Here is a 25,483-nt window from a genome sequence, read left to right on the forward strand (position 1 = left end):
GGAACAAGTGGGGGGAAAAATGTATAAATGGGTCAGAATATAGGGCGCTGGATTGGGTCAGACTTCACAACCAGAAACCGCAGACTGCATCTGATCTGCACACAGGGACTCAAACTGACAAGGGGGGTAAAATCCGAACTCTACGTTTACAATCACTTTATTATTTAAATCTTACTCACCTGCACTGGGCGTAGCAAATTATTATATTGTGGCAGCTTATGAATTTAAATATATATGAACCTCAGAGAAGAAGAGGGAAGCCTTAAAAACACCAGTACAAGGTCGACTGCACATCTGATGTAGTGGAAAAATGGCCGGCTCAAACCACAAGAGGGAGCTCACTGATCACTCTCCCACTTGGAGACGTCTGTTTGGCATGTCAGCAGTTTCGCCCTCCTCCTCTTCTCAAATGAGCATAATGGCCCGTGTGGCCGTAGCCAACGGTACATTAGGTTATATGGAAAGGGTTACATTAAATCATGCGCAGGTCCATTCGGAGGAATATCACCTCATCTACTTACTCACCCTACTTAGGGTAAAGACGGCTGAAACGGCACATTACTGGAACATTGAATATCGCATCAGGAAGTAAAAACGTATTTTATGGCGTCTTGGGGTTCAATAATGCCTTTTGGCTACAAATCACCATCACCTGAAAGGCTTTATTACTTTTCAAACGCATAAATACACAACTTAATGTCCAGAGAATACAGTGTACAGTATTTACAAAATGACGGCCTCAGGGAATAGGCTTCATTTTAAGCTCGAGTGACCAGTAAATCTGGTTTTCTACGGCTGCCATGTATTCAGTATTTTCACACAGATGTGTAAACGTTGGGTCTCGTGGATCGGTTCCACCCCCTCATGAAGTCTTCTCCTGTAGAATGTCCCTCACCAGGACCGGGTCAGCTCTGCCTTTGGTCTCTTTCTGGACCAGGCCCATCAGCTTGTTCAAAACTTTCTTGTTCCCATTTCTGATGGCGAAGACCTGAAAACCACAGAAAACTCAAACACAAATATCCTTTTTTTTTCTCTCTCTCTTTAAATTACGTGCGAGGTTTCAGCCCTCACCTCTTCAGGATGCGAGTCCACCACCTTCTGGCAGATGCTGTGCAGCTGTGCAGCGTCGCTAACAAGCCCCAAGTCCTGCTCCTGGATGATCTGCAGGGCCGTCTTGCCCGATGACCTCCACATCTCCTGGAACACCTGAGAGCAGAGAGGAGCCCGTAAGACGCAGGTGAGAGCCGGAATACAAACAAGCGCAGACAGATGGGGGTAACTGCGTGGTCGGTGCAGCTGACTGACCTGCTTGGCAACCGAAGACGAGATGTGTCCTGTTTCTTGGAGATCCAGCAGCTCAGCCAGGGCAGAAGGAGCGATTGGACTGAAATCAAATTAAGGCTTAATTCAATTTCACTTTAATAGATGGACTTGAATAAGTGATATAAATGGCAGGGGGGGAAGAAAGCACGAAAGAGTCTTTCGACATTTGTGGTTTGGCTGCAGTGTTTCTGTCTGCCCCATGTCGGCTCGTTTAAACTAGGTGAAACAAATCAATAGGTCTGTAACTGATAATAATTACTGGCCAGTCGATCTCAGCTAAACCTCTTCCCAACATGGCCAGTTCATGTCAAGCAGAGCAGTGATTCCTAACCAGGGGTATGTGCAATTAAGGGTGAACTCCTACAGTTTCTGGGCAACACACTAAAGGATCAAGAATCTACATGTAAAAATGAAATTTGAAATAAAATATACTCCCACATTTATGCAAAATAAAAATAATATTACAAATCTAGCAAAAAAAAAAAAAATGTTAATAGTAAATTTAACAGGTGAAACTAAAATAGCAGTATAATGGTATTATATTACACGGCCACAAGATTCACTGACACAACTAAGGTTAAAAAAAAAAGCTGAACTAAGTAATGAATGAATAATACGTGAATAACCAGTAAAAATGAGGAATAAGTAATGAATGAATTACATTATGACCAATCAATTGAAATGGTGAGTTTAAAGCAACAGATAAAAGGTTAGATTTTTGTGCCAGTGTCCACTTTTTCATGATGAATAAAGTCAAATTCTCCATTTCATAATCCTTTCACGAGAACGTGTTCGCAGCAGAAGAGCCACTTGAGCTCATCCGGTTGAGGGGGCACAGCCAAAAAGGAGAGTTGGGATGGAAATAGAGCGCCCTCATTATATTTTGTCCCTTTGCCATTTTTAACATTAAAAACTCTCACAATCCTGTCATCCCCGCTGTCGCCATCCTGCCACCGACCTGCCACCACCCTATCACAGCTGCTTCCCAGAGTGGGGAAACCCTGGGAAGTGACTTGTCTGAGCTCGTGGAGGCGCCTGGACGGGCTCCTAATGGCGTGTCTGCGGTTTCACTGACCGACCAATCCGCTTCCTAGTTTCTTGTTGCATTAAGTCAGTTCAGAGGGTTTAAAGAAATTTGGGGCTGGCCTGAGAGGACCAAACTTTGCTCTGGCTGATTATATGATTACATGAAGAAGAACGAGGATACTTGCAGTAATTAACAGAACTCTTTAAACACCTACCTTCTGGTGCCCAAACTGCCAATTATTCCCTCATTGTTCCAAGTACTTAAAAGGTTTCTGCGAGCGTTTATATGACTCAGTCTGTCTGCTTCTTCCCAATCTGCAGCTTTTGACAGTCCTGCCGGGCCGATCTTTGTTTTTCCTTAACTCTCCTTCTTTTCAACCACAGCTAATGCACCATCATGCATAAATAAACAGCAGCGACTTTGTGGCTGCCTCATACACACAAGTGTTTTCTTCACCACAGTCGCAGAACGGCAGATAAAGTAAATCTCGTGGCATCTGCGCTGTTGTCGCTTCAATTTCGTGTGCACGGTAATGACACAAGGACTTTTAGTCCTGGGAAACTATCGCTGCGTCCCTTTGCTAGTCTCAGTTGGACTCGCTTCAACTGCTGTCACTTTTTTTGTGTGTGTGTTTTGGCTGCAGGAAGAATTAAACTGCCATTTTAAGGAAATTGCTAAAATGAAAGTTAGTGAAATGAGTGTATGAAACAGCTGGAGAGAACGGGTGTGATTTGGATGCATGAAAGGTACTGCTGCAACTCTTTTATGTAAAAATGGCTATAATATAAAAAAAAAAAACAAATTTAATGATCCAGTGATTTGCCATTGACTGTTTAAACTCATCTTGACCTGAAAGCTAAGCCTAAAGTGGGCGGAGTCCACGGTCTCCATTTTGGATGAGCTTCACTCCACCCACATTATTCCAAATATGGACATGGGGGGGGGGTTGAGTCAAACGTTGAGACTCGCCCACCCAACTCTCCGCTACCCATTTGCTCAGGCTTGTCACTAATAGCAGGAACGCCCTTAATTATGCAGAATTTTAAACCTAAATAAAAAATAAACAAATTATGTTATAAAGTTGGGCTTTTTAACATGCTTTGATTTGTTCCCTTTTTGAGCCAGCCTCAGTCGGCCACTTGATGAACTGCAATTTTTTGCACTTCCACATTGCTCAGACCCGGAGGTTTTGTGCTTGTGTTTTGCCTCCAGTTAAGCCCCGCCCCCTTAAAAACACACTTCAGAGCTTGTAAACACACTGTTTACAAACTGTGAATTGGTTTATACAACAGACTTTTCTCTTAAGGGGTGAATATGGGACGATCTAGTCATTTACCTTCTGCCATTTTTGTGGTACAGTGAGAACGATTCAATCCCAGAATGGCTGATGTACTCTTATTTTCAAATAAATATATATATATAAAAAATAACATTATTCTGAACACTATGCTGTAGCTCGTTTGTTGGCTGAAAGCTCATTAATTCAGTGCAAACCTTCTGGAGGAATAAAGAGAAAACCATTCAGTAATTGGATTTTAGTGCACCTCCTACTGAACCAGTGTTTAATTTAGTATGTATGTTTAGTACATCAACGGGAGTTGGTAACAAACCCAAAAAACAGACGCAAAACATCGCTTTTCATTATTTAACATTTGCCTTTTTTTTTCAATAGATTGATAGCCACTAACTATTTTTCATATTTATAAAACTAAACGCCTCAGTCACTGGCACAGTGGTCCTTATTTTAGCTTTCTCTCACCATTCCCGCTTTACAACCGCACACTGAAACAACACAAGCTGCGGATAAGAACGTGATGTTTGGCTGTGACGGAGGTTAATAACGGCAAAGTGTTTATTAAAAACACGGCGTAATGCTGGACCTGTTGGACTGCTGTTGACAGTCGAGCTCCTGCAGTTCATGTTTACAAGCCTTCCCACATGATCTCCTGTCTCCCCCCTTCTTGTTATTGGCTACTCCACACTAGTAAATCCTGTCAGGCAAATGTTGGCAACTTCACTCTGCTGATACACACACATGCCAACGCTGTTTGCTGCCAGGACTCCGCTCCCTCCACCCTCCTCCTTGTGTGTATTTAACTCAGATCTAATGCTCACGTGTGCGAAGAGGAGACTCTACCTGGTTAGTTATCGGCTACAAAAAACACTGTGTCCTTAAGTGTCTGTGACTTAAGTTTAGTAAAGTTTAGTAAAATGTATGACACTGGATGTGCTGGATCACTGCAATGTGACAATTAATTTAGACAAAGCTTTTCATGTGAATGAAAATCTTGGCTCTGAGGCATGTGACACCACATAACAGAATGTACTTTCTTTAACAGGGCGTTTTTACAGTCTTAATCCCAAAGCTCCAGATAAATAGTTCAAACTTTGGAGTTGGTGGCTGCCGTCATGGAGTGTCATTGTTGTGGGGTGGGGGTGCCTGGTCTGGTCTAAGTGGGTGCTACACGTCTAAGTAACATCCACATGATAACCCGGTCCAAATGTTTTCCAGCAGAACATTGTATTGTCACAAGATGGTCATTACTCCTGTCAGTGGTTTTAATGTTGTGGCTGATCAATGTATGTAGTACTTTGATTTAAAAGCCCTGGCTTTTGCTTCCAGTTGTGGTTCTATTGTCACATCAGTCTTCCCCAAGGCACTTGAGTTACGGGGGAAAAACACGAAGCATTATGTAATGAAAGTCAGGGTTTGCTCGCGTGGTCCTCACCTCTGCTTCACGCTCAGGTCTTGCACTTTGAGGAGACCCAGCAGCTCGTTTGTCACCCAGCCGATCACTTTCCTGGGCTCCTTCTTGGTCGCCTTCAGCACCGCCTCAAAGTACTCCACCAGCCCGTCCTCATTCTGCAGCACAACACCGTGAAAATGGTCGTCACAGGTACGCTATCTAATTAGGCTCAAATCATCTCAGCAGAGGCCGCCAGCTGCCTCCTGCTAAGACTCAGGCCAGGCCTGATCGGTCTTGATCGGACGGCAATTAAAAGAAAGCAACTAATCTGGTGAAGGGACGTGCTTCTTTTTTTTTTTCTCCCCCGGCTGGAAACTCACCACCAGAGTGAAGCTGTGCTCGGGCAGGATGCCGTACATTTGCACCAGCCTGTCTCTTTTGACACTGGGTAGCTCTGGCAGGCCTTCCTTTATCTTCTGCACCACCACCGCTTGGCATGCGTCAATGCCAGGGGGCAGCGATGCGTTATCCTCATACACAATCAGAGGGGGCAGGTTGGGCTCTGGCATAAACCTGAAGAAAGGCAGGGGAGGGGAGAGGAGGGGAGAGGAGGGGGAGGGAGAGGAGGAGAAGACTTTATCGGCAGCACAGATAAGGTCAGAGAAAGGCAGCTTAGCTTTTGTTGAGACACTAATAGTCCTCTCGACACCACACTTGTTCCATATTTCACTTGCTCTGGGAATGATTTGGCTCCATCAGGCTTAAACATGTCAGTCCATCATTTCCCCCACGACTTCAGTCTAACACACACATACATACGCATCAGCCGAGGCCCAGACGGATGTTTATTTCTCTCCATCTAGCCGCTGCTCCCCAGTGAGGACAAGATCATCTACTATGACTATTAACTGTACATAAAAGATAGACGCAGTCACGGGGTTTGACATTTTCTTATTTTGGACGAGTGGGAGGAGCTGGGGAGGAGCGACGGGTGGGTCTGACTGAGAGCCTGAGCACGGCTTGTGAATCAGACGTATCAATCAAGCATGTCCCCAGACATTATGTAACATCTCCTTAACTCTTTGACTGGCATTGTAACCACACGGTTGATCTTTTGTAGTAGTAGTAGTAGTAGACAATAAAATGCTCGATTTCTAGCCATTGCTAGTCATTCAGTTTGTAAAATACACAAATTTGCCCATGTGGGAACACATTTTATACATATATATATATATACATATATATATATGTGTATATATATACACACATATATATATATATACACATACAAATACCTAGGCTGTGGCTTTTATATATTTTGAGATGTAGCGCTTTTGGACGGATGACCATAGCTCGAATATATACATCATGCAGCTTCAGTATCTGTACAACCCTGTGAATGTTTTAATAATAATATGTCAAAATACTATTACTATTAAATATATTAAAGATAAATTATATTTAATCGTGATTAATCGTATTTCTTAGTGTGAAAGTCAAAGGGTTAATCATGAGATAAGATAATCACTTAATTTATACATTTTTGAATGGATGATTATTGATGGAGCTGAAGCTTTTTTTCCTACTGAACGTCAGTGGTATTGTTCTTAAAGCCACTTTATTACATTCATCTTTTAATATATGTTATACAGAATATGTAGAAAAGCCCACAAACTCACACACCTGTAGTCCTGAAGACCTTCTTTGTCCCTCATGGGAATGGTCTCCCTGGAAGACAAGACGACATGAATCAACCTTCTGACACATCTTCTGATTTGCCTTCTTTTCTGTTCATCACCCCCCAACTCCCCAACCTAAGAACGCTCAGGTGCAATAAAACAAAGAAGAATGTGAATGTTGTGTACTGTGTGTGTATGTGTGGCGACGGTCCCCTTTAAACCAGCCTCGTCAGATCTGCTTCCACTTTTGGGGACGAGAAGAAAGAGCCGATCGCAGGCCCTCACACAAACACACACACACACACACACACTGTTTAACGCGCTTCCCTGTGTACCTCTGACGTGCGAGGCCTCACGGGAGGCAGGCAGAGCACCAGAAGATGATCAAGGCCTCAGCTGTGTGGTAGCTGGCTCATTCTGTGAGCTCATAAGCCCGTGAGCGGCTCACAGATAACGCAGGACAACGGTAGCATCCAAATGGCTCTATTCATCATCATTACCATGATGGTTCATCCTCGGCAAAGCTCAGCACTAATGAACCAGGCAAGGAGCCCAGTCAGGAGGGTGTTATAGTGGCTAAATTTTGGCAGCACTCTGCTGATTTTTCATCTTCTTACCCTGATTTGGAATCATACGCTCGGGTCTCGTTTTGCACCTTCCCCCCTCGCCGCAGGACCTCAATCTGTCTCTGAATCTCGAAGTCTGGCGAACAAAAGGGAGAACAGGAGCACAAATTCAGACCACAAACATAATTCGCCGGCGAATGCCAAACACCTGCTGTTATACACCAGCAATCCTCAGGTCTCAGGCTGCTGCCACATTACAAATCTGATAAATGATGTTTTTCTTCATGACTTTTAAATACCACTTTAGCGCTGAGCCAATGTGATACATTGATAAATAATTCAGGCACAGCCCCGCGACATGTCAAACCACACTTTTATAAAAATCTGAATGTAAAAAGGATGAAATTTTCCGGCTCGGGCTATTTGTCAGCTCGGAGCTCTATCAGTGAAGATGTAGCCCACAGAGAAGCTTTGCCGTTTTTAAGCGAGCATCTGCGAGGAGTCAGCTCCCCGTCCCACGCTGCGATCACTCAGCTAATAGTTTATGAATGGCTGTCAGTCCTGTACGTACGCTTCACAAGTTACTGTCAACATCGACTATGCTACCCGTCTTAATGTGTCGTCATAAATCAAGCCATCTTGTTCTCATTTCAACAAAAAAAAAACTATCCTTTTTTTTTTTTAAGCGCTGACTTAAAAAATATGCTTTGTCACACGGGGCCTTTATATCTATAGCTGTCAAATAAATTAAATGAATGAAAAACAACTTTAATTTCCCAGTAGAATGAAAAGGAAATGCTCAATAAAGCTGCTGTAACATGTCTATCTGCTAGTGGTCAGAAAACATATTGACTGATAGCAGATGGGTTTAAAACAGCATTAGTGAGGAAAAGATTAATGTCATTCTGTAAATTTTTTTCATGAATTAGCATTTTCTTTTGAAGGGAGCAAGACGTATATATTTGTTGATCTAAAACTACTTCAATGCAATTACCGTAGCACTGAGCTTATGAGAAATATTGGCAATAATGCCACTGGGGCTAGTTGCCAGGCAACCAATGGATACTCCAGGAAGTTGGTGGTTCCAGCCACAAATTATACGCTACATACTCAACACTGTTATCCAATATGCTCCTCCATGTGAACAAGCTGTAATATGTATCGGACACACAGATCTGCGTTTAACTATTGTGTGGCAACAGTCCCATGTAACTGTGGCAACCCTCCAATCTCACCTCTACTGAACTGCATTGTGGGATATTTATGCAGCGAGTTAAGTGTGCAGTTCTCACCTACGATAATATATTCTCAAAAACAGTATGGACATCACCTAGTAAACGTTTAACACTTAGGCTTAGGACACATCTAACAGGCTTAATTGCATTAAGTGTAGTTGTGTTATGGAAGGTTATAAATAAAGTGTAAGGTTATTTTGAGGAGCTGGTAGGTCTTATCGTTTTCTGCGTTTGTTATTTGAACTGGCAGTCGCTTCGTGCCTGTTGTACAGATATGAATAGTATAGCAACCTTTTGATGTAACTCTTAATGTGCAGTTGATATCAGAAGTTTGAGCACACCTTAGCCCATTAGATTTAAGATTTAATCCTAGTTCATATTATGTTTTTTAGGCATTTTAGGATTACTAGTTATTTTTTCTCCTTCCTTAATAATTTTGTTGTACCTGTACAATGATAATAAAGACATTCTGTTCTACTCTATTTTCAGAATTATAGAAGGTTATATTTATTTCTTCACATTTTAATGAGTTTATGCACACAGTTACTGTTAGGTAGTAACATATCAGGTATGCTTCCACAAGCCTGTTATTTTTTTTTTATTATCAGCTTGACATCGGGGCTCAGTGAGGGCCACTCCAATATCTCGACTTTGTTTGCTTTAATATCCATATTATATATATCTCTCTCTATTTTCTGAAGTGAACTAGTACTTCCTGCAGCAAAACAGCATGATGCTGCCACCCCCATGCTTCACGGTTGGAAACTTTCCCTTTGCATACATCTACAGGTACACCCCTACGCTAACTGATTCAAATGATCTCAGTTAGCCTATAAGACGCTTCTTGAAGCCAAGCAATTGTGATATAGGAAAAATGACTAATGCCATGTATAAAGGAGGTCTCCTGACCACCTAAAGCTACAGTGACATGAAATCTGCACAGTGGTTGAAAATCACTTCTTAAGACTTCAGCCTGTACTACTTCAGTAGTAGTTGCACAAATTTACCAGTTTAACACATACACTCCAAATAATTATAACAATGCATGCAAACACAAATTAAAGGTCTGTGGTGCGTGAGCAATCCTGCAACCAATTTAGACACGTACAGATATCCTTAGTCCCTTAAAGCTTATCTCACGCTCAAGTTTTAAGCTTTTTAACAGTGCCTACCTATAGCCTTGGCCAGGTATCGGATGCTGTTGATGTTCTTCACTTCCGTCCTGGTGCCCAGAGGCTCACCTGGTCTGTGCACGGACACGTTGGCATCCACTCGCATCTGGCCCTCTGAGGAGAAAGAGGCACAGCAATGCATGCAGAGAAAGAAATAAGTTTAGAGGTCTCGAAGCTCAGAGAAAAAAAAAATAAACTAGAGTGAAGGAGGCAGAGACAGAGAGCGATTTCCATACCAGACATGTTGCCTTGACAGGTGCCCAGGGCTTGCAGGATGAGCTGAAGCTCACTGACAGCTGCAGCAGCCTCCTCCCCACAGCTCATGTCTGGCTCCATCACCAGCTCCATTAGACCTACACCTGATGCACGAGAAGGCGGCTGTGTTTTACTTCTTTAAGGTACCCATCCCACGGAGCGCTCTGACAAACTTCAACAGCTTCACATGGTAGCTCTGTCGAACATTGTTTTCTACTAGTGTTGAACAAAAAAACTTGTTGTTGCACTGTCAACAGATTTTATGAAAACTCCAATGACATGTTAGTATATCACTCATAGGTTGGTGGTAGACTGTGTATGTGTTGGGTACTATTCTCGCCCTAGGTTGTTGAAAAATCATATGCGTCATAACGAACAAACATGTCACCCAACTCAGCAATGAATGTTTAATGTCGATGAAAACAATAGAACAAGAGGAATTAGATATAACAAGGCAAATGAGATAATTAATTTACCACTGCCTTTTGGGGACTTAAGAAAAATACAGGACTCCTGCTCTTTAATGGTACAGCACAGATGGTCGCTCTCCAGGATTACCTGCTCTGTTGAGGTCTACGAGTGTCTGGCTGCGGACGTCATCGTGGAGACTCTTGCCGCTGTCCTGTTCCAGCTGAATCTGTTTGATATGCACGTTTTTTCTTATCATCTGGCCTCTCTTTTTTCCTCCGAGGAGGCCGTAGGTCAGCGTGCCATCCACAGCAATTGGCAGCCGTTGCTGAGTGATCTGGTATCCGGCCTGGAAGGAGAAAATCGCATTATTTAAAACTTTACCTTAAAATCTTAAAATATGCGACCATGAAACTGAACCTTTCGTCACCTCCCTGCCAGCAATCCACAATTATATTAGACTAAAAGCAGTGGCGGGCCGTACATTTTCCACCTAGGCCTTCAATTTCCTCCAGCTTTACACAACCAACCACCACTTTTCCCCACCGACACCCACCCACCCAACGGGACCCCACGTCCTCCGTGAAAGTCACTTTTCCTATAGAACACATCTAATAAATAATGATGCTACTGATCTATTTTAAGCATGGGCAGAGCTCTGCACCGACATATCTATGTCTATGGCCAGAATGCCAGAATAAAACCAGGCTAAATAAAACCAGTATAAAACCAGACTATTCGGACTAACGTGGTGTCGTAAACCCAGGGGAAACACTGAATACGCTGCCGTCACCGTAGTCCTGCCAGCAGGCCCTGACGTCCTCAACTCAATCTGATTTGTTAAAGCTACAGTCTCATCAGAGTCAGTCTGCAGAACTGATTCTGAAGGCCTCCGGGCAGATTTCTCTGACCCTAGCAACAAATCATGCTTGGAATGTGATTGGATAAGAGCTTTTGTATGAAAATACACATTGGAAACACCGCAACCAGGGGGAAAGCTATGAAAGGAAGCATTTAATAGGTATTCATGGAAAATATAACTATGTCTGTTATTCTGACGGCCCACCACTGTCTAGTACAAGCACTCTGTTACTAATGTCATCTTGTGTGTGTTTTAGGTGCTACTACTGAAAATCCTGGCTGTTGTCAGAGATTTCATTAGACGTCAGTGCCTGACATAGAGTGAAAATATGACTACATTTAGGCAAGGGAAAGTTTTCCAATTCCCCTAAATCTGTACCCTAGTGCCGTCAAATTATGATTGCAAGATACAAATTCCTACAGATTGCTACTGTACGGTGAGTATCCCAGCCTTTGTCATGTGTCTATGTGAGAACGAGGCAGCCTGGATTAAACACAGCGCTGGCTGCCATTTCACTCAAGGTTTCTACCCACAAAAGCACAGGAATAAATATTTCATGCGCTCGTCTATTCGTAAAAGAACCTGCTGCCTGGAGTATTAATTTCCCCGCGTTACTATGGCAACCACATCACAAGAACTAAACATTAATCATAGTTATGCTAAAGCGAGTGAGGACATGGAGGGGGGGGCTTTCTGCATGTCTGATCGACATGATCAATCAGCTGCACGCCTCCTCTTTTTAAAAAACAGAAAGAGAAGAATTAAAAAAGAAAAAAAAAAAGAAAAGACAGAAAATGCTGGGATTTTCTGCTTCAGTGTCTGGTCTTCTTGGTGGATTGACTCCTTAAATCTGTTGGATTTTGTGAATAGAGCTTAAATAGAAATCCCCCGGTTCCTACTCTTTTACCTCGGCTGCAGGATGAAGCATGGATACCGTGTGTTAGGGAGCATCAGTATAGGTGGTGACTATTTGCATCCCCTGCATAATAAATCTACTACTTCTGGCAGCATAATGAAGGATGAGGCAAGTTTGCTGTTAATAAGATCCTGGTAGTCACATTAAGCTTCCCCAATTACACTCTGAGACAAGACTGAGCCTTAACGAGGAGTTCCAATAACTCTTTGTTCTTTTTCTTTTTTTTTTACATCCAAATTGATGTTTACATACTGTATGTACAGGATAGGACACACACATGCTGCACTCTTAATCCTATTTTGTGAGGTGCTGAGTCATTTTCTGTATTGAAAAAGTCTCAGCACGCCGTCTCATTCCTCACTCCAGCTCGCTGATGGGTTTTTTTTTCAGCTACCCGAGTGAGGTCACCAAGATTTCATTCCCCTCCTCAAACATATGTCACAGTTTCACTGGCCAGGGGGCATCTGTTTATTTGGAAACCAAACACCACAAGGAAATTGTAATTATTTAGAGGCACGTTATTAAAGGTTATAAAGTTAAAAACTTTACACACATGCCTCGCCTGTCATCTCGGCTCAGAGAGGGAACGCCGGCCGGACAGCGGCATTAATCATTTAATGAGCGACTGTGGTGTTTTACAAAATCCAATCAAGGATTTCTAGTGGAACATATCAATAATGTACGACGCAATTTACAAATGTATTTTTCAAGGGCGGGACAATTTCTCCCCGGCTCCTGCCACTGGTTTTGAATGTACACTCTGCAGATTAGACTCAAACTTGGGGTCGAATGTGACAAAAAAAACAAGAAAAAAAACATCCCATCGTCTGCATAATTAAATCCGCTCTGGCTGGAGTTCATCAAGGTGTTTGTTTCACGCAACGCAGACACAGTGTTTGAGGAGCTGATGAGGCTAATGCAAACTAAATATCGAAAAAGAAAGACGAGGCGACAGCGGGTAGCGTGATCACTGCACACAGACGCAAATAAAGGTTCGGGCTCAGACTACTAGCGTGATAAGTCTGGGAAGTCTCATATAAAATACATAAAAATATATAAAATAACATTTGTAATCAGTTTTATTGTCCCGGCTGTGTGTGTGTGTGTGTGTGTGTGTGTGTCGACTGTTGAGAAGGAATCTGAAGGAGATGATACCCAGCCTACTCTTCTGGAGGGGATTCCAAGATTCATGGCCTTTTGATGGATCATTTACTGTGGTAATCAAAATATATACTTTGCGATTAAATGGAAAATTATACAGGGAAAACTTCATCTCTCAAAATCTGCAGAAACTGGTTGCGTTTCATCGAGCCTCTCCAGCCACGTTTTCACAGCTGAGTCCAGTTCAGCTCGGGAAGCAGACTGTGACCTAATCAGATATATCAACGGGAGCTCATTTAGTGGAGTGCAATAATAAAAAAAAATACCAGTTGAAGTACTTTTCCTGTGCGTCTCTTGCTACTTTTGTCTAATTATAAGCCACTCCAGAGATTCATGGAAAATATGACAAAAAGAGAGACAAGAAGTCTCTCCTAAAGTTCTCTGGTCCATCGTTACCCTCCTCATTATCTTGCCCAAAGCTGTGTTAGTGTGATATCTTACCCCGGCAGTATGGACGAATTCAAAATGCAAAACGTCACCTTTCTTCTGAGGATTTCTACATTTCTGAGGAGAGGAGGAGGTCTCGGTGTGGTGCAAGTCACTTTAGAGCTCCCATGACATTTTGTTCATTTCCATCTAAGCTTTAAAATGTCACTCATAATGGCAGTAAAATTACCCGGGGGCTCTGAAGGGTAGTAAAACCTTGCCATGCGAGCACTCCATTACAGAGAGCAAAAGTGAACATTACATTGGCATGACTGTTTAATGGAAATATCAGTGTTAAAGGGGAGGGGGGATGCCTACAACTACCCGCTTCTATTCACGTCGTATAGCGTGTTGCTCTATATTTAAACACAAACTGTATTTCCATGTTATGACCAGAAACATGAATGCTACTGTTTGAGTAAAGATCTCTAAAAGCTGCAGTGTCCAGTTATTAAAATAAATTCCTTCCCACAACCTTTTAAATAAGAAACGAAGCAGAAGTGAACAGATTTTGCCCTGAAACCTATGAGTGGTATACTAACGCATTTACTTACACAGTGCAACAACAACTCAAATTTAAAGTTGCGATACCTTTTTTAAATGATCAGTTTGACGCCGACTCTTCAATAATTTGGTATTTAAATGAGATTCAGTTACAAAGCAGAATTATCGTTTACTTGGAGTCATGTCTGTTTCTGTCTGATGTTCAAATAGACTTTGAGCACTGTGTTTGGTCTCCACCAACTCCTGAGGGAAATATACGACTCCTTAGCTTCACCACTGACCACTGTCTATCTGCAGTTTTTTGTGCTGAGTGAGGAGTCAGGGCTGAGTTTTCATAGATATTCGCTGGAAGCTGTTCCTAAACAGCTCTCTGAGAGTAGTGAGACTGAACTAAAGCAGTGTTGTAGCAAGTTGTAGGTCGGCCGTGTACACAACAGAGGAAGCTCTATGAAGCTAAATGTGGTAATCGTCTGTAGTTTTATTATCCCATATTCTCGTCTGATAGTCTCTAAATATAGCCACAATTTTTCCATCACTGTTTCAAACAGTATGTGTATTATGAATTGTCAAGACTGATGAATCCAGTCTCTAGTCCCTATTAATATACACATGTAACCTTTTTTTTTTGCTTTCTTTTCAAATTGTGGTCTTTATATGCTTTGCTCTGCGTTACCCTAACTGTTCTAATCATTTCCAAACTCTGTTCTCCTGAGTGAACATTGTGTTTTTCTGGTACATTAGATGTGAGGAAGTTTAAAATTTACAGTCCACTGAACCTACTGGACCTCCGCTTTAATCTGAACCTGTGCTACATCCTGTTAACATCACTTCAACTCCTCTAAAGAGGTTTAACTTTAAATCTGTTGCAGACTTGATTCAACTGAAGTTTAAGTTAATAAAGTTCAGTACAACAACTCATACAACTGGTTTCATTTGTAAAAAAAAATGTGGTCAGTCTACTAGAAATTGAAATCGAAGTCAAAGAAATTGCCGTTCCGCCTCAGTTCAAGTAAACCTCTGCTCATTTACTTTACTACTTTAGGATACAGCTGCGTGTTACACCCCTGCACATTCTCATTCAGCTGGATCTGCACTAAACCTCATCTAAGCTAGAAGCTAAGTGAAAGAACCTCCAGTTATTAGGAGAGCGTACAGGACTTACATTCACAAAAGTGGAAAGAAACATGAGTAAAGGTAAACGCTGATCTGTGATTCCTGCGGGCAGCTGTTTTCTATATATTCACCTTGTCAACTGTAGATGGACAATACTGTAAAACTGCATTTACAGTTTGTTTTTCTCCCTCAATTAAGAATGAGATTACATTAGAAAACACAGACTGTGAGAAAATGGCTGAAGCCAATTTCTGGTAGTTATTATACTATCAGAGTCATGTGAAGACCTCTGCTTCTAAAACAGTTTGTTTTAACATTATATTATCAGCAGAGAAGGTTCATAACCATGTGAAGCGTCGCTCAGTTGGACGACTCCTTCCAGGATATGGATAATATAGAAACAGAAAAGCGTGCAATCAAGTAAAGCTGTGAAGTCATTTTCTGCGTTATTTGTCTGTATAGGTGGCCGATAGCATTTGCGCCGCTTCAGCACGACTGGCTCACTACTTAAATTAGAGCTTACGCCAGGAGAGTTCACTGGGAGGGTTGCCATGGAGAAGCCGAAGGAAGATGAGAAGAAGACAGCTCATGTAAAGCGAAAGCAATGATGCAGCATGAAATGAATGAGGGCCGTGACTCTATAAAGCTGCTTGTCAGAGGAGGTAACACCTAACTCCTGATTTATCGCCCTCCCAACCACTGAACCCTAGACGCTTCACAGAAAGTGACAACTGGGGACAAGGAGAGGCAAACTTACAGGGAGGTCAGCGTAAAAGTAGTGTTTCCTGTCAAAAAGGGACTTTGTGTTGATGGTGCAGCTGAGAGCCAGTCCTGTCATCACTGCTGCCTCGACGCACCGCTTGTTCAGGACCTGGGGACACGTCAGGGACATTAGCCGAGTTTCTGTCAGGATGCTAGTTTTAAATTTGTTTTAATTAAGTCCAACTTTACTTACGGGTAGCGTGCCGGGTAAGGACGCGTCAAAGAACGACACAAGGGAGTTTGGAGGAGCTGAGAAGCGAACCGGAGAGCCAGAGAACAGCTTGGTGCTGGAGTTAATCTGGGCATGGATTTCTAAACCCACCACTCCGACCAGCTGCTGGGGGGAGCTGAGGCGCATGGTAGTGGGACAAAAAAGAAACTTCTACGTTAAAGGTGGCAAGAAAGGGAAGTGGATGTCAGGAGGACATGGGAGAGTCCTATTACATACAAATGCTATGCAGGTTATTATAATGTTGTAGTGTGTTTACACTAGAAAATGACCAGAATAAATAAGATTTAAAAAGTAAACATACATTAAAAAAATTATCGGATATTTCACTGTGATTTTGATTCATATCATCTTCCTAAAATGAAATGCACACAAGAAGTACCCACAGCTGAATAAGATAAAAAAATAAATAAATAAAATAAAACATTGAAAAGAGTGATGTCTGTCAATTATCTCAAGTATGTAAAGATTAACTTTCCAAGCAGCTGGAGACAAACAAGTTCATTCTTCTCTATTTATCCAGGATGGATGCACAATGCTCCTGTGCTGGAACGACAGAGCAGTATCTTTAATTTATCCTTTCAGTTTATATTGTAGTCTATTTTATACATGACAGGTTTGGTTTTTTAATGATGCTCCTACAAATTTAGATTTTCTGTTACACTCTAGGCATCACAGTGACAGTAAACCCTAAAGGTTTGTGGAAAGAATCATAGATTCGGGGACCCCTGCTCACTTGCGGTTTCTGAAATAACTTATTAAATAACCTTTATTAACACATATTCTCTGCATCATTGAGAATCGTGCGTTGTTTCGTGGCGCAATCTATGCATTTAAAACATGAGGTTTTAAAACCTGGAGATTTACACTACATATTTCACAAAAAGATAGTGCAACGTTGCACTAGCCCTATGAATGCACACAAACCCAGTGTATGAAAATATACAGTAAATGAAGCCACCTAACAGTGCACTACGTAAGAAAAACAATGTACGATATTTAAATGCTACTCGTATCATTAATAATAATTCAATAATGGAACATTTAAACTTTAAATTTGCTGTGTCGTGACTAATTCGATAGTTAAGGCAGATTTTTCTGAAAATATTCATATACTTAAGTACGGTAAATATTATTAAGAGGCAGTATTACGCACTATTACCGCTTAATTAAAATACCAGAGTACTTCTTCTGACGTCAAATACATGTTAGGAAGGCAGGTCAGTTGTGCTAAACTCTAAATGTCTCATCTTAATCCGCCTCTCTTACCTTTTTGCTTTCAGCTGTGGTTGACTGTCGCATCGTGAGCTCGTTGTGCTTATCCGTCTGATTATAAGTGAAGTCTTCGGATATAATATAGATATTTGTTTCATGTTATGCAGCAGCTCACTTACTGCTACACAGGGGGCAGCCATGTTTGTCCTTCTGGTTTGACTGAACACGGTATATGTAGTCTTTTAAAGTGACGTTTAAGGCTTTCGTCTGCGTCTTCAATTCACCGGTTGAAACTACAAGCCCCAGTTTTACGAAACTTCCGGTTTACGTCTTAAGACACGTCACTTCCGCTCGGACAACTGGCGGGATTTATCCACCTGGCAGCAGAGGAGCCCGGTTGTTGTTCACGCCTGTTTTTAGAACTTTTTGCGCGACACATTTGACAAAATACATCCAACATGATGGCAACGAACGGAAAAGATGCATCTGGAGTGAAGGACGGAGTGTCGTCTAACCACAGCAGCGAAGAGTTTGCCAAGTCAAACGGAGAAGCAAGGGAAACTCCGGCCCCGTCCAAGCGGCAGAACGGAGTAGCAGAGCGGCCGCAGAGGTTCACCTTCAGCTCCGAGCCCACCGTCGAGGATATCCGGCGTATGCAGGCCGAGTTTACGGACGAGCGGGACTGGAACCAGTTCCACCAGCCCAGGAACCTGCTGTTGGCCATGGTCGGGGAGGTGGGCGAGGTGGCGGAGCTCTTCCAGTGGCGGGGAGAGGTGGCCGAGGGTCTTCCGGACTGGACCGAGTCCGAGCGGGAGCAGCTGGCGCATGAACTTAGCGACGTGATGATCTACCTGGTGGAGCTCGCCGAGAAGTGTCGAGTCGACCTCCCCCAAGCAGTTCTGCGTAAAATGGCTCTGAACCGACTCAAATACCCGGCCAGCAAAGTGCATGGCTCGGCCAAAAAGTACACCGAGTACAAGGACTGAGTGCAGGTGTGAAGAGGCTGTGGACTATGACCTTCTAATGACCAACATTTTATTAATTATTGGTTCAAATTGCTTTTTTTTCTCTGGGTTGGCTCGTTTCTTAACCATGAATAATTCTTGGCTGCGGTGCATTTTCTGTCGCTTACATATACCTACATTTAACATGCCAAGCACTTGATGAGTCCTACTGAAGTTAGCTTTTAAATCCTGGTTTTAAGTCTGAGCATTGCGGTGTCTGAGTCAGTGTGAGCCGGCGCTGCTTCATTGTAACAGGAAATCTAGCTGCTGTGCAGAGCCTCGGGGGAGGACTAGAAAGAACATTTTAAATTGATTTTGCCTCCAGTTTAGGAGCGTGACAGTAGAAAATCTGCTGGCGTTGAGCCGTTATTGTACTGACTGACACCGGCATAAAAAATAGTAAGGAAGTGAGGGGAAAACGGTAATTGTGTATTGTTTATATATAAGTTTCTTTGCTTTTTTTTTTTTTAAGTTGTCCTCATTTCCTACCAAATGTGGGGGTTTTGTTGTTGTCACAACTCGTTTCCCAAAGTAAAAGATGCTCTAAATCCTTGCTTTGTGTTTTTCACTCATTTTTTTTAGTTGATTCAAAGAGGAAATGACGAGAGCAACGAGCAGTTTGTTGCAGCAAGTGAAGTCTAAACGCACAGTCATAGCTAATGCGGTTGAATGCAACACTCCTGCAACTAAAGCTTCTGTCATCACTGCCAATATTTGTATTGATTCAGTTTAATTTAGTTTTCTGTAATTTCCAGTATCCACAGCACACTATCAGGGGTTTAATGGAGTCTGTGCCTCAGCCGATCAGGATGAGGATGATATTCAGAAAGGTTATGGCTGATTAGTCTATAACATTAATATGTTGACTCCTGCTACGTTTAGCATCTCCGTGGACCACATCTTCCCACAAACTGAATACAATACCAGCGACGCAGTCACAGTTGGTAAGAAATTCTCTCCATGAAGGTGAGATTAATTTGCAGGCTTGTTTAATTAAACGGCGTTTGTTCGAGCTCAGTATAATCTACCTCAGACAAATGGAGTCTGGCTGCTTTTCTGGTCACTGGGAAAACACGAAACCCATTTACCTAGGTTACCTTGACAATGTTTAAAATTATGGTTGCCTGAAGATAAAAACCCTTTAACCTGCAGAAAGAAGTGTTAAACTCATCAGAGAATGGACATGGGCCTTCTGCATCCTGCTGGGGACGGCTGCTGCTAACATCAAGGAGTGTCATTGCTATGAGGTGTGGGTGTCTGGTCTGGTTTAGGTGGGTGGTGCATGTTTAAGTAAAATCCAGGGTCCAGAAGGTCAATGTTACTCACTTCTCCTGTTGGTGGTCATAATGTTGTGGCTGATCAGTGTGTGTCATACTTTTATTTAAAAGGCCGGACTTTTGCTTCTAGTTCCACATGAGTCTCAGCAGGTCTTCCCTGAGGCACTTCAGGATGACATCAGGGATCCAACTCGCAACCAGTGACTAGTGGATGACCTCTTTGTTGTGTAATAATTCAGTTACAGTAAGAATGGTTATTGAAGTAATGTGTGTGCTGAAGTGAGCGTGATTTTGAGCAGGATTTTCTAATATATTCCTGCCTGCAAAGATTTGGAACAACGCGTGTGTGTGTGTGTGCAAGAGAGGGCCATTTAGTGTAGCACAGAGGAGAAAACGTCTGCCCGATGTTTCATTTGATGTGTTTGGAGAGACAAACATTGCCCTCAGCTGTATATCCTGCTATTCACTCAGAAGCATGAGTCATCCGCAGGCTGCGAAGAGAACAGCCATGCATCACTGAGATGTTTCTGCGTACGAGCCGAGCCCGACTTCAAAGTAAACAGCTTTTGACTTAAGAAGATATGACACGGCTTTCCGTGCTGAAAATGAGCAATTGTCCGTTTTCTTGGATCGCACCCATAAACTCAAATATGCAAACTCCCCTCCCGGTGATGTAATGTGTAAATAAATCTTTTTCATTTCATTTTGAGCTCCTGGGTGTGAAGTGTTGTAGCAACAACAAGCCCCATTCCCTAGTCAAAAAATAAAAAAAAGCAGAATAATCACAACCGCTGCCAAAAGTTAGTTTTTCCTAATAATTTTCAGCTGTGGTTCATCCAACACATCAGCCAGCGCTGCACAGTGGACGTAATTACAAAACAGTGTGTGCTAACTTGAATGTGTGATCGTGGTATTTGGGTCAATATTCACCACCTAGATGAGAGCTAGCCTCCGTTTTAGGTTTAATCACAGCTTATTCTGCTTCATTTAAACCCGTTGTCCTCATTAGTGGACAATTGAGTCTGCCATCTAGTGGTATCAAAGGGTCAATGCACTAGGCAGTGTAAAAACATGATGGCGGAGTCATTCTACAGACAAAAGTGAACGAGGTAGAAAAGATCATTGAATTCTACAGTTGAAATTTATTTATTTATTCTTATTAATGTTTCTAGTTTGATACGATGTGCAAAATTAACAAATTATATCAACAGCAACGAGCTACAGCGTCACTAATTAGCAGGTACACGTTTGCGTCTGATCAGCCACGTTCAAGTATTAAACCGTTTTATATTTTGTCTCACATTGATAAAATATACCCAATTTATTATAATATAAATAAAAAAATAATCCCAGTATCCACATATGAGGACATGTTTTTTTTTGTTTGTTTGTTTGTTTGTTTTTTCAAAACTACTTCCTGGTCAAACATGATGCTTAGTTTTTAAACGTCTTAGGTCCTTTTTTTCCCAAAAAAGAAATTAAAATCGCAGACCAAATAAAAACTAGATAGGTTACGAGAGTCAAATGTTTGTGCCAACTTCACTGCGGTTTCCGCTGCACTGCTTCTAAGAAACCACAGGTCTTTACAAGAGATGTCATAGAGAGAGTTCTGTGTTTTGAGAAATTTTCATGTATGTTTAAGACAGAAATATAAAGGCACACGTTACAATATTATGATAGTCAGATATATATAAATTCTAAAGCTGTTCCTAAATCCAGCTTACCTGATTAAAAAAAAAAAGAATAAGAAAAAAGCAATTAACTTTCTTTTTAGGGTGCTGGGCTTTTTATGATGCTTTGGAAAAAGTTCAGTATAGAAGATCTGTTCCCCTCTGGCGGATGTGGGCTGTTGCTCCATTTCCTCATCTCTTCCATTTTCTATGTCACTGCTTCCATCCAGTGAGCTACTTGTGAGCCTTCCTCCGAGCCATTCATTCCATCGTCCTTTAATACACCGTCATCTTGTCGCTCTGTCCCCGGGCCGCCTATTGTGCAACCCTCCTCCTCGTAATCCTCACCCTCCATGGTCATCCCAAAAAAAGTCTTCATCAGAGGTTTCATTCAGTCACTTAGGAATCTAACCACCAAAAAGTTACCTCGAGGGTCACTTAAAGCGAGACTGTATAGACATAAATAAACCAGGAGTATGTCCAGAAAATGTGAATTTTAGAATGTACTTTGCATTAAAAGACTTCTACCAAAGAAGCATATGTGAAAGGATATATCCAGACATGATTTTTCCAGACATTCAAACCCAAATGCATAAACACCTTAATTTATGTTGCTACTTACAGCAGGTATAACTAATACTACTTACTAACATTAAAGTAGACATACTGTAGCTTTGTGGTCATGAAGTTACTTCTCTTGCAGCTGCAGTGCCCACTGTTGAAAAATAATCACCTGGCGTGGCTTAAAGGATTTTTCAAAGTAAAATCTGGTGCCTTATTATCCTCTCCGCTACCCAGACGGTTGCTGTCAGTGTCTTGTCAAAGTTAAAGCTGGAATATCTCAGCCATACTGTTAAAAAAGCTAGCAGATGGCCCTCTCTACCCAGAACCCTTTGAACCCTACAACAGATAAATAAAGAAAGATGCCAAACTCCCAAATCTGCAACAGTGTACTGGTTTTCAAGTGGAATATGGAAGAAATGAACAAACTGAGGTTGGAGTTTTGGGGTGATTTGAACTCCATGGTTACGGAGCTTTGACCAAAATTTCATCTCATCTTCTACTACCGATTATCCTCACTAAGGTCACGGGGGTCATCAGGCGAGGGGCAGGGTACCCTGGACAGGTCTCCGGTCTATCGCAGGGCCAACACATAGACAAACAACCATTCTCACTCACACTCACACCTAGGGTCATTTTAGGGTCCCCAATTAGCCTGTCTTTGGAGGTGGGAGGAAAACGGGAGTACCCGGGGAAAACACAGACCTTCTCGCTGGGAGGCCTCAGTGCTAACCACCGAGCCACTGTGCCGCTCTGACCAAAAATGTATTCCCAATGAAAGGATGTAAACATAAAACATGTTTAAAGTTATATTTTTCATACATCTAGGCTGCATATGGACAGTTAACAACCAAGACCAAGCATTACTAGGCTCAAAAACTTGGCTGACTGGATCCAAAGGAAGGAGAGCTAAGGGATGAGTGGGGTGTGAAGAGATTGGATAAATGAGTCTGGATGTGGAGAATGGAAATTATCCTCTACAGAGGAACGCAGGGAGTGACACTCAGAGTGGGGGCACCCCCTCCCCAGTTCCTGTAATGAGAGAGGAAAGAGGAAGAAAGAGAGGACGAGGGTTTATACACACCTGCTGTGTATGGGTAGGATCGGAACGTCTTTCATTAATGCTTCAAACCTTCCCGTATGCTAAGAAATATGTGCGTTATCAAAGTTGGGCATGAAAGTTTTAAAATGTCCTCAGAACGCTGCAGAGATGGAGAGACTATTAGAAAAACCCTAAAGACTTTATATACACTCAAAAGTAATATTTAATGGTGGATTTCACTCACTGTTGATCTTTTTTTTCTACTTTCAACCTGCAATTTTACTAAAGCTGTTTTTAAAGACACATTGGGAAAATGGTTGGAAACACTACAAACACATCAAAGTTTGAGAGCAGGAGCCACACCACATGTGTCATGGTAAATTGTATGTTAAGATTTATATGCTTGGAGTTCTCCAACTTGAACAAAAATTGAGATCCGAGTGGGTGCATTTATTAATGTGCGGAATTTCTTTGACTTAAAAAAAGTAAGTGTACGCCTGTTATCTTCAAGTGCAGCCTTGTGCTGCTTTAAAACTTTGTAATTTCCAGACTAACGCAAACCGAGGAGATGCTCATGACTGCATGTTTTGAGGGAGATGTTTAATGGTTCCTGCGGCGTCTGAAGACGGCGCTGGGGGCATAATTACATTTCAGACTTTTGATGACTTTAAATCTTAGGTTTTCTTCTGTAAAATTGCCGGCGCAGCAGATACCATCAGGCCTGTAGCTGCTTATTGCGACTTTCTAAAAGATGTGGGAAGTCTTGTTTTTCTTGCTCGACCAGATATGGTCTCAAAAAAGAGACAGTTACTTGAATGAATGTATTTATTTTTTGTGTGTGTGTGTGGAAAAGGCTGTGGTTTGTCTCTTTCTTTCTGGACATTTCCTCCTCCTTTTCACTATCTGAGACACGCACACATAGACGTCCTTTTATCCGGTTATAAAGACAGCAGTGGGAGCTGTCAGATCTCACACAGTGGGGCTATCCAGCAGCAGGGGTTCACATCACATCACATCACATCCTGTGCATACACATGTACGCGCACAAAGAGACACACACTGACTCTGTTTCTTTGACCATTGCTAATGGATAGACATGATGATCTTCCCCTTTGTGCGGGTCTGCCAGGGACAGTCACATCCTAAATACCCCAAACGGATCCATTCTGAGCCTCAACTCCTTGGCAGTTTTCTGCCTTTTCAGTCGGAGCATACAGCCGAGCCAAAACAGCAGTACTACAAGCCCCGCTCTCTGCCAACAATTAAACATTTATGTGAGCGCCTTCATGGTTTACAAGTGATTGGGTCTTTATTGTCTGCATGGGGACATTTGGTTACACGCTGTTGCTGATCTATAAAGTACTTTGCTGAAAGATTGCCCCTCCCATCTCTACATTTTATACTTTCTTTCAATAAATTGCATTCTGTGGAAGTCGTGATGTAGAAAACAGCTGATGGAATTCGCTACAAGACGTATAATTTTATGTCACCTACATAAATGAAACATTAAAAAAAAACAAAAAAAACAGATCCATCTGACCTTGTCTTTCACAAAGTTAGCATCTGAGAGTTAGGATCTCCTGGAACAATTAGTTGAATGAATGTCCTTAATCATAAATATTTTTTAATATACCTGCAGTGGAACTTTTTGTTTTAATAGAATACAGTTTAACGAGTCAAAACAAAACTGGACATTTACTGGCAAAGTTCATAGTTAATGATCCACCCACTGGACTGAGTGCTTTATTCAGCCGGCAACATTTATCAGACAGCGGAGGAGGCAGACTTTTACTTCACCAACAAAAACACTGAATACACCTGAATGGAGTTTCCAACTTATCTCTGATGAAGACTTTTTGGGATGACCACAGAGAAGAATTGGGAGGAGGAGGGTTCCAAAATACACAGCACGATGACAGAGTGACAAGATGACAAATGACTCAGAAGGAGGTGAGCAAGTAGTTCATTGGATGAAATTACAGTTTTATTTGGAAATCAAGAAATGAGCCCAAAAAACTAAGAACTGACTTTTAGCTTTAGTTTACTGTTTCGGCTGACAGAAGCACCTTTAAAGTTATTATGTTAAACATATGCTGATATGACTAGTTAAAATATCTGGCCTTTAATAAGTCAGTGTGTTTCCATGCCCATCTTAGAAATCGAAATCCGACTTTCTGGATGCGGTCCTTGTCCCAGTTAACATGCAACACAGAAAATTGCGTAACTGTCAGAAACATGTCCTCCTCCTCCACACTAGTTGGCGATATGTGTCTTGTCATCCAGTTGAAAGTCTGATTACGCGCACTCATGGAGAAAATTAATTTCCATGCATTGTCTGTGTGTCTTAATCGGAGAACTCTGATTTTAGTCGGAGTCCAGTTAAAGTCGG

At 42.0% G+C, this 25,483-nt stretch overlaps 2 protein-coding genes across 2 annotated transcripts; one reads left to right on the forward strand and one right to left on the reverse strand.

The window, feature by feature from the left end:
- Positions 1–642: 642 nt before the first annotated feature.
- gatb (glutamyl-tRNA(Gln) amidotransferase, subunit B) lies at positions 643–17,844 on the reverse strand. Its single transcript, XM_047577964.1, has 13 exons — positions 17,595–17,844; positions 16,290–16,443; positions 16,092–16,205; positions 10,503–10,701; positions 9,926–10,048; positions 9,690–9,803; positions 7,334–7,418; positions 6,721–6,765; positions 5,418–5,610; positions 5,080–5,213; positions 1,306–1,384; positions 1,072–1,206; positions 643–988 (listed from the first exon to the last, which is right to left on the reverse strand). Exons 1-13 carry the CDS (start codon positions 17,738–17,740, stop codon positions 863–865), a joined length of 1,647 nt encoding a protein of 548 aa, XP_047433920.1. The 5' UTR covers positions 17,741–17,844; the 3' UTR covers positions 643–862.
- Positions 17,845–17,879: 35 nt separating this feature from the next.
- dctpp1 (dCTP pyrophosphatase 1) lies at positions 17,880–19,097 on the forward strand. The gene has a single exon (XM_047577965.1). The coding sequence runs from the start codon at positions 17,999–18,001 to the stop codon at positions 18,524–18,526; it is 528 nt and encodes a 175-aa protein (XP_047433921.1). The 5' UTR covers positions 17,880–17,998; the 3' UTR covers positions 18,527–19,097.
- The last annotated feature ends 6,386 nt before the right edge of the window (positions 19,098–25,483 follow it).

This window comes from Mugil cephalus, chromosome 2 (genome assembly GCF_022458985.1).
Source record: "Mugil cephalus isolate CIBA_MC_2020 chromosome 2, CIBA_Mcephalus_1.1, whole genome shotgun sequence".
NCBI lineage: Eukaryota > Metazoa > Chordata > Actinopteri > Mugiliformes > Mugilidae > Mugil > Mugil cephalus.

Coding starts and splice junctions, on each gene's coding strand:
- gatb (XM_047577964.1), bottom strand. CDS start 17,740: ATGGCTGCCCCCTGTGTAGCAGTAAGTGAGCTGCTGCATAACATGAAA. Junction 10,702..16,091: donor ACTTTTACGCTGACCTCCCT/GTAAGTTTGCCT, acceptor TTCTCCTTCCAG/GCCGGATACCAGATCACTCA. Junction 6,766..7,333: donor GCGTATGATTCCAAATCAGG/GTAAGAAGATGA, acceptor CTTGTCTTCCAG/GGAGACCATTCCCATGAGGG.
- dctpp1 (XM_047577965.1), top strand. CDS start 17,999: ATGATGGCAACGAACGGAAAAGATGCATCTGGAGTGAAGGACGGAGTG.